This window comes from Physeter macrocephalus, chromosome 11 (genome assembly GCF_002837175.3).
Source record: "Physeter macrocephalus isolate SW-GA chromosome 11, ASM283717v5, whole genome shotgun sequence".
In the NCBI taxonomy this organism is placed as follows: domain Eukaryota; kingdom Metazoa; phylum Chordata; class Mammalia; order Artiodactyla; family Physeteridae; genus Physeter; species Physeter macrocephalus.
The window spans coordinates 167,289,944-167,299,252 of NC_041224.1; the positions used below are offsets into that span (position 1 = coordinate 167,289,944).

The 9,309-nt window shown below is 45.6% G+C and overlaps 1 protein-coding gene across 2 annotated transcripts in view; it reads right to left on the bottom strand.

The window, feature by feature from the left end:
* GALC (galactosylceramidase) overlaps positions 1-3,014 on the bottom strand; it is a 67,403-nt gene extending 64,389 nt beyond the window's left edge. For both annotated transcript variants that reach the window (XR_003682126.1, XM_028496287.2), the window contains exon 1: positions 2,802-3,014. Coding sequence is in view for 1 of the 2 variants with exons in the window: in XM_028496287.2 (XP_028352088.1) it covers positions 2,802-2,996 (195 nt within the window). In the remaining variant the exon portion in view is untranslated. The remainder of the gene's footprint in view (positions 1-2,801) is intronic.
* Between the last annotated feature and the right edge of the window lie 6,295 nt (positions 3,015-9,309).

Genomic DNA, 9,309 nt, shown 5'->3' on the forward strand with positions numbered 1-9,309 from the left:
TATATACAATGGAATATTACTCAGCCATAAAAAGAAATGAAATTGAGTTATTTGTAGTGAGGTGGATGGACCTAGAGTCTGTCATACAGAGTGAAGTAAGTCAGAAAGAGAAAAACAAATACCGTATGCTAACACATATATATGGAATCTAAAAAAAGAAAAAAATGGTCATGAAGAACCTAGGGGCAAGACGGGAATAAAGACGCAGACCTACTAGAGAATGGACTTGAGGACATGGAGAGAGGGAAGGATAAACTGGGACAAAGTGAGAGGGTGGCATGGACATATAGATATACTATCAAATGTAAAACAGATAGCTAGTGGGAAGTAGCCGCATAGCACAGGGAGATCAGCTTGGTGCTTTGTGACCAGCTAGAAGGGTGGGATAGGGAGGGAGACGCAAGAGGCAAGAGATATGGGGATATATGTATATGTATAACTGATTCACTTTGTTATAAAGCAGAAACTAACACACCATTGTAAAGCAGTTATACTCCGATAAAAACGTTAAAGAAAAAAAAAAAAAAAAAAGCACAAGGGCCAGTCCCTCCACAGCACTGGTGATCAATAGGCTGAGACCAGCCCAAAACATCCACCCAGCAAGCAAGCATTCAAGCTGGTTCTGAATTGCATCTAAGGATACAAGCACCAATCTGACTCAACCCAACAAACAACCCATTCAACCAGTTCAAGAGTTCTGCCTTACCATTTTCAAATAAAATCAGTTCTAGCTATGATCTGGGGTACAAAAAAGAAAATCCTTCTCACCCAAAGATCTGCCACCATAAACCCCATGGACCCAAAAGCTATAAACACAAGGGGATAAAACAAAGACAAGACAATGGTTACGAAGAGCATGAGACAGGACTAAGTAAATTGTTAGGAGCCAAGAACAATCACGCTACTGAGGCAAACTCCCAGGCCTAGGAGCCACCCATCAGCATGACTAGGGAACTAAGGAAATTACCAGCTGTGCCCACACAAATTTTGCATTAAGCTGGAATGGCCCTCATGTCTCCCTTAACATAAGTATTTTAGAATGCCCAGATAATATGAACTTATCCCAAGTGACACAGCCTAAAAAAGACTAAAGAGACATGCCAATTAAATGCAATTAGTATCCTGGATGGGATCCTGAAACCGAAAAAGAGCATTAGGTAACAACTAAGGAAATATGAAAGGAAGTACAGACTTTCATTAACGTAATCAATATTGGTTGGGACAAATATCCCGTACTAATGTGGGATGCTGATAACAGGAGAAAACTGGCTACAGGGTATATGAGAACTCTGTATTGTCTTGGCAACTTTTCTGTAAATCTAAAACTATCTTTTAATTAAAATTTTCTTTAAAAAACAAAAAACCGGGCTTCCCTGGTGGCGCAGTGGTTGCGCGTCCGCCTGCCCATGCAGGGGAACCGGGTTCGCGCCCCGGTCTGGGAGGATCCCACATGCCGCGGAACGGCTGGGCCCGTGAGCCATGGCCGCTGGGCCTGCGCGTCCGGAGCCTGTGCTCCGCAACGGGAGAGGCCGCAGCAGAGGGAGGCCCGCATACCACAAAAAAAAAAAAAAAAAAAAAAAACACCAAAAAACCGCTTGCTCCAGAGATCCGTGAATCAGGAAAATAGTTCTCTCAACATTTAGTATGAGAAGCCACTGGCGCATTTGTTAAAAAGCAGATTCTCATGCCCCACTCCAGAACTGTAAAGTCAGAATGGAAGCTGGCGGGGAGGCCAGTCTGCAATTAAACAAACGGACCAGGTGATTCTTATGTATCTTAATGGTGGTGAGTCACTATCTAGACTGGTGACCCATCGTTTCCCTCTCCTCACACACATAAATAGCCACCAATAAGACACTTCCCCTTCCAGAGGGCAACTCACCCCCTTAGGCCTTTGCCATTCGAGGGAAAAACAATCCTCCAACAGTAAACAATACTAAACTATCAGTTGATACTGGTGTAGTCTGCCGTTAAAAAAAGGAAAAAAAAAAGTCCCAGACAGTTTCTAGCCTCTCACCTTCCTAAAGAGGCCTTGAGATACCTGATGTGCCTCCAAACGAAAACTTAACCGGTACTTGACCCTTTGAAAGAGGGCAACCGCATCCTGCAGTACTGGTCCAGGACTCCCCGACCCCCCTCCCTAAAAAAGAGGCACAGGGCTTCCCTGGTGGCGCAGTGGTTCAGAGTCCGCCTGCCGATTCAGGGAACACAGGCTCATGCCCCGGTCCGGGAAGATCCCACATGCCGCGGAGCGGCTAGGCCCGTGAGCCATGGCCGCTGAGCCTGCGCGTCCGGAGCCTGTGCTCCGCAATGGAAGAGGCCACAACACTGAGAGGCCCGCGTACCGCTAAAAAAAAAAAAAAAAAAAAAAGAGGCACAGCCAGAGCATCCCACTGGGGCATCCTCTTCAGCAGACGGTTGCTCCTCGGCTCCCTGGCCGTCTCTGGAGCGACCCTCCCAGAGTGCCCTCTACAAGGCGCAGAAACCCCCGCCCCCCAGGCCCCGCTGCTCAGGGAAAGGAAGGGTTTGAGCCCCAGCCTTGTCACTATCTAGACCTGTCACTTACTTGGTGGACCCCCGGATCTTTTCAATCTAACTGGCTCTACAGGTTCATTTTAAAACAGCAAACGCAGGTTCCAGGCCCGCGGCCGGCGGGTCTGGACAGCCAGGCGAAGGGCGCCCGCCGGGAGCCGGGCCGCGACAGGAGAGCGTCGAAACGCTGGGCTACGCCGCGGGGGCTTGTGGGGCGAGACGGAGCGGTCCCCTGACGCTATCCGCGCGTCCCACCCCCAGCTGCTCACCCCGCCGCCGCTGACCGCTCCGATGCCGTCGAACTCCCGGCCTAGCCCATCGGAGTCGTCGAGCACGTACGCGCCGCCGGGCGCCAGCAGCGCGCACAGCAGCAGGGGCACCGCGGCTTGGCCCGCCGAACCCGCGGCGGCCGTCATGGCTTTCACTTGGCGTTGCCGGGAAGCCTGAAGTAGGTGCTCAGCCATTGTGTGGGTCACGTGACCTCGGCGCCCACGGAGGCGGTTCCGGTTGCCGCCATGATGGAGAAGGGCAGGAGGCCGCTGGCGCCGCCGCCGCCATGTTGAGTGTGGGCCGCAGCTCGCTGACGCAGCCGCCGTAATGTTGGGGGAGGGCGGAGCGAGCCTTTCCTAGTCGGCCCAAGTTCAGGGTCAGAGTTCAGCCTTCGCGTTTATCCGTTCGCTGCCTCTCCTTCGGCCTCACCCACTGGAGCACTTTATCGAAGGGGAGGTGGATGTCCAAGGCCAAGGGAGCAGGGCAGTTCGTGGCCTACTATGGACCTCCCCGAACGTCTCCGGGCGCTTCTACCACCTGCCAGTACGTGGCAGAACGAGAAAGAGGAGCAGGCTTGCAGTCTCTATCCTAGTCCCCGTTCAGCTTTCACCTTGGTGGAGTCACTTAGCTTTATGAGCCTGAGTCTCCTCTTACGTAAGATGAAGCAAGAAGAGCAGCTGCATGGGGGCATATGATTAAATGAAATACGAGTAAGGCAACAGACAGGCAGTAAATCTTAGCTGAATGCGTTACACACTTAGCAAGCCTTAGCTGACATGGTTCTTCATCCTGGTAACAACTTCATCCTGGTTGCTTCATAAGGTACTTGCCGCTGCCAGTTGGAATGGTTCCAGGCAGATAACCCTAAATTGGCAGGGAAGTTGTGGATTGGCCTGGGATTCCTGCCACATCCGGCATTGGTCTGAGATTTCTGATTTCCTTAGTATTGAAGCAAATGGAAGAGCCTATTGAGAGGCTGCAGAGAAAGCATCTCTGATCCCCAGATCTGATTGTTTTGCCCCTTAACTGCAAACGTAAATTTAAGTGTCGAGACTATGATTATACCAGGAGGAAAAATTTATCTGGGCAGTCCCGTAAACACACTCGTCACGCCCTTATGATATCTCTAGGTTCTTAATGGACAGTATGCTTACTCTTTCCATCTTCCTAAATTACTATAGGTCTATTATGATTTACCAAGGACAGTCCCAGCCTGTGTCTATTGTCCTAACATAATTATTACTAGTATCCCTTTCACCCTCAAAAATGTTCTGGCTTGGGCTTCCCTGGTGGCACAGTGGTTGAGGGTCCGCCTGCCGATGCAGGGGACACGGGTTCGTGCCCCGGTCTGGGAGGATCCCACATGCCGCGGAGCGGCTGGGCCTGTGAGCCATGGCCGCTGAGCCTGCGCGTCCGGAGCCTGTGCTCCACAACGGGAGAGGCCCGCGTACCACACACACAAAAAAAGTTCTGTCTTGTATGATAAATTATACAGTTCCCTGTATATTGGCCACTTGTTTTCTTCCATTTCTTCTTTTCCCCATACAGTACTTATCTGAACTACCTTCCTTACAATCACCATTCTATGATTCAAGTCAGTAACTAGTCAAGTTCCATAGATTTACCTTCTCTGAACTCACTCTGATGCATCTGTTCTAATACAATTTTAAACATGAGCGGAGCACCAGTGGATGCAAGACGTGGCTGATAAATCAAGTAAATGCTAAGCTTCCTACCAACCCTGAGATTTTATATCTGGGATATGCATGTAACATCTGCATAATCATGTAACTAGAAGAAAATAGAGGAAAAAATACCATACAAGCAAAACTGGGAAGTTGAAACCAGAACCCAGCATATGTCATTCTGTAATGCACTGTTGCACCTTGTATTTGGAAGGCACACCACAAATATTTGTGCAATGTGTGATATTTGTAAAAGAGGAAACAGAATATTTAACAGTAAATATGTACCACTAGTTCCTATTAGTTCATAACCGAAGTAATTCCTTACCAGGGAAAATGTCTCTTGTTGCAAATTTCTAATCTATGCTCAGGAAACCATTAGAGAAGAAAGTTTCTAATAAAAAAGCAGTAAATACAAGCTGAGAAAGAGAGATCTTTGAACTGCTGGGCACAGCACTCAGATATGCTCAAGACGTGAGATAAAGGGAAACGGCCGTTATCAGACAGGTGACTGTGTGTTCGGCTTCCCTTGCTTCTGTGGTTTCAGGGTCCCTGAAATACACCAGACGGTAGAAAAGAAGCGTCTCTCAGTTCTCAAAAATCAGATGAGTTTAAAAAGTAAGGACAGGTTTTCTCTTAAATAAGCAATGTTTCTGAGTATCACAGCTGTACTTCAGCCACAGAAAATTTCTCAGTTTTCTGAAGTGAAAAATGTAATCAAAATCAGATGGTCTTGAGAAAAGTGAGCGATCTTGCCTTTTAATGAAACGTTATTGATAAAGTCTGTTGTCTCACTTTAAGAAATGGCTTTACTTTTAGAAGTCTGAATTAGGCTGCCACAAGTTCAAGGCCAGAGGCCAAGTCTTCTTCTTTGTACTTCTTAAGTGCAGTGTCCAGCCCATGGTGGGTACTCAATATATATATATATATATATATATATATATATGTTAGTTAAGTTGAACTTAAAGAAACAGAAATCACTGTGGTGATGGTGTCTTACATCACTGGAAAAGGATGGGCTTTTTAAAACATGATATTGGGACAACTGGATAACTATTTGGGAAAAGATCAAATTTTAGATCTATACCTCACACCACACGTAAGTATAACTGCCAAATGGATAAAGCTCTAAATGTAAATACATGAAACCTTACAAGTTCTATTAGAAAACATGAGTAAATTCCTGTATAACCAGGGGTCTGGATAGGACTCAATATCTTGACACAACAAAATGAAAGTTTGATTTTTAGAAAATGACTGAAAAATCATATAAGGGGGTAAGAAAAAAGAATTATTTATAAAAGAAGTTGGAAACATTTCTTAAAGTAAGAGTCCTCTGGGGCCAAAAGTATGAAGTATTTCCTTATCATGAACTATCCTGTAACATCTGTCATTTATCTGATCTTTACAACTTGTACGTTAAGTTGCTTGATTGCACTTGTTAATTACATCACCCCCTATTCAATGACTTCTCTGTGTAAACTCAGGGCTTTATATATAAAGACAGTAAAAATGGTTCAAAGGACAGAACCCACATAATGGAATAAATTACATATTGCTTCCTAAACATCTTCTTAAGTATAACTACAGATAAAAATTGCTATAGTAAGGAGCAGTGTGGTATAGTAAACGATCAGCCCTGGAGCCCCAGACTACATAGCTTCAAATCTCTCCTGCCACCTACTAGCTGTGTGATTTTGGCCAAGTTACTTTACTTCTCTGGGCTTCAGTTTAACCATCCATAAATAGAGATGATGATAGAGAAGCTGATATGAAGGTTAGCAGAATTAATATTTATGTAACATTTAGAAGAGTGACCACCATATATATATATATATATATATATATCATACTGCATGCTATAAAACATTTTATTTTATAAATAATAACATAAATAGAATACAGATTAACTATAGTGTAACTCTTGAATTTATTGCTCTCCACAAAACTAAGACAGTCCTGAGGAAAAGAATTCTTCCTGTCTTTGTACTGGTCTGAATTTTTTTTTCTGTTTTTGTTGTCTACACTCATCCAAATCCATGTCCCATGTGGCTGATTCCCCTCATGTGAGTCTTGGTGGGAGGCAGATTCCACCTCTTTCGGGAGTTAAGGCGCCACATCCTGCCTCTTTTCACCCCCAGCAGCATGGGCTCTAGAGCCCCAGTGACCCAGCTCCCTCAGTCAGTTCCCCAAACCTGTGACTTTGATCTTGGAAGAGTGATTAGATGTATGGACAGCTGAGAAAGCACCCTGGATCAGTGTCAGAGTGCAGAGGAGGTGGTGGCATAGAGGCTCCATCAGATGGGCCTCAAGTGCCAGAAGCAGTAGGGTGAGAAGTGCCATCCTAACCTATTGCTCAGGCAGGATATCCTGGGCTGTCTTTCTAGTCCTTTGGCTCTAGCCCATTTCACAAGACGGGTTCTGCAGCCTCAGCAGCAATTCTGTGCCGTATCTTGATTTCTTTCTAAGTGTTTCATTTTTGCTCAGCTTAGCCAAAGATGGTGCTGTTGTCTGCAGCTGAGAACCCTGACTGATACACCAGGTAATAATCAAGACCAGATGTGATCATCACAAAGACTTCTCAGCCTGTGGGTCTGCATTTACCCCACTTTAAACACTGCCTTCACCACCTGTCGTTCTTCTGTTGGTAATTGCCTTTTTGGGTTTTTTGTTGTTGTTGTTTTTGGTTTTTTGTTTTTCTTTTGGCCGTACTGCACGGCATGTGGGATCTTAGTTCCCCCACCAGGGATTGAACCCACACCCACTGCAGTGGAAGCACGGAGTCCTAACCACTGGACCGCAGGGAAGTCCCTGTTGGTAACTCTGAATGCATGGATTAGTTCCAATAAAGGAACTCCAGGAAGGTTTGCTGTCCTCCTATTTCACCTGTGATATGTTTATTCTTCTTTGGATTGTCAATACCATTTTCTGCACTCCTACCAGGGGAAGAATTCTAGAGTCCACCTAATTTCAAGTCTTAGGCATGGAGAAAATAAGAGTACAAGAGGTTCCCATGGCTCAAAATATTTTTTTTAAACATCTAGTACAATTCCGTCCAACAAATTGTAAGGCAAAGCACATACATGATTTGACATTTTCTAGTAGCCACGTTAAAATCAAAAAAAAAAGCAAGTGAGATTAATTTTTGATGATACATTTCATTTAACCCCAGATATCCAAAATATTATTGATAAATATGTAATCAATATGAAAATATATTAATAAAAGATTTTGTGGGGTTTTTTTCATACGAAGGTTTCAAAAATCTAGAGTGTGTTTTACACAGATAGCACACCTCAATTCGTATTAGCCCCGTGTCAAGTGCACAATAGCCACAAGTGGCCAGTGGCGCTGGGGTTGGACTGAGCACATCTCATGTATGCCAGGCCCTGGGTTAGGCACATTCAGTAAACTTTTGCCTCTGGCTGCTAAAGATGAGATTGAAGAATATCCACTCTTTGCTGGGGCTGCCATAACAAAATACAACAAAACAGTGGTTTAAACAACAGAAATTTATTTTCTCAGCGTTCTGAAATTCAGCATCAAGGTGTTGGGAACTTCGGCTTTTTCTGAGGTCTCTCTCCTTGGCGTGCAGGTGGCCACCATCTCTCTGCATCCTCACATGGTCTCCCCTCTGTGTATGTGCCTCCCTGGCGTCTCTTTGTGTATCCAAATTTCCTCTTCTTATAAGGATACCAGTCAGCTTGGGTTAAGGCCCATGCTAACAATTTCATTTTACTTAATCGCATCTATAAAGGCCCTATCTCCAGATACAGTCACATTCTGAGGTACTGGGGTTAGAGCTTCAACATATGAATTTGAGGCGGACAAAATTCAGCCTGTAACAATATCTAACAGTGGTTCAGTTATAACAAACTGGTAAATGTCAGTAAAATGCTTTCCTGAGTTCCAAGAGCCATTCTGGCAAATTATTGAACCTGAGGAGTGGGTTGTGGGAACCCCCAAATGAAAGCCAGTTGGTCCAAAGTACTGGAGACCGAGGTCTCGTGACCGGCATCTGAAGTGGAAACAGTCCTGTGGGATGGAGCTCTTACCTTGTGGAATCTGGTGTTTACTCCAGGTAATTAGTGTCAGAATTGAACTAAATTGGAGGAAATCTAGCTGGTGTCTGGAGTACTGGAGAACTGGTTGTTGTTGGAAGGAAAACCCACACACAATGGGTGTCAGAGGTGTCCTGCAAGGAGAAACAGAAGAGTAGTGGCCAGTCGTCCCAGGCACCAGCCTGCAGCAAACATAACCCCAGCATGCGCGTTCGTGTCTATTTGTAAGAATTACCTGCCAGTACTCGTTCTACATTCACTGCTGTGATCTTCCTCCCTAGATTTCCGACTCCCGTCTCCATACTCTGACTGTCAGTATTGTTTTGGGCTCTCTCCCTCCAGTCACAGGCTACTTCAGCAGCCCTGGCTTCTCACTTTGCTTAATTGATTTTGACACCAACAGTTTGGATGAAAGACCTCCCCCTCCTGCATTCTGGCCCCGTGGAAGCCTCAGATGCTGTTTGGTTTCCATCCCCCACTCACTGCACTTCTCCCCAACCTCAGGAGAGGATAATTTGGACAACAACCTGCTTTCCCACACCATCTCAGACTTTGATTACTGGCTAAATTGTTTCCCTCTAAAATTCATATGTTGAAGCCCTAACCCCCATTGTGACTGGATTTGGAGATACAAACTATAAGGAGGTGATTAAAGTTAAATGAGATCATAGGGGCTTCCCTGGTGGCGCAGTGGTTGCGAGTCCGCCTGCCGATGCAGGGGACACGGGTTCGTGCCCCGGTCCGGGAAGATCCCACGTGCC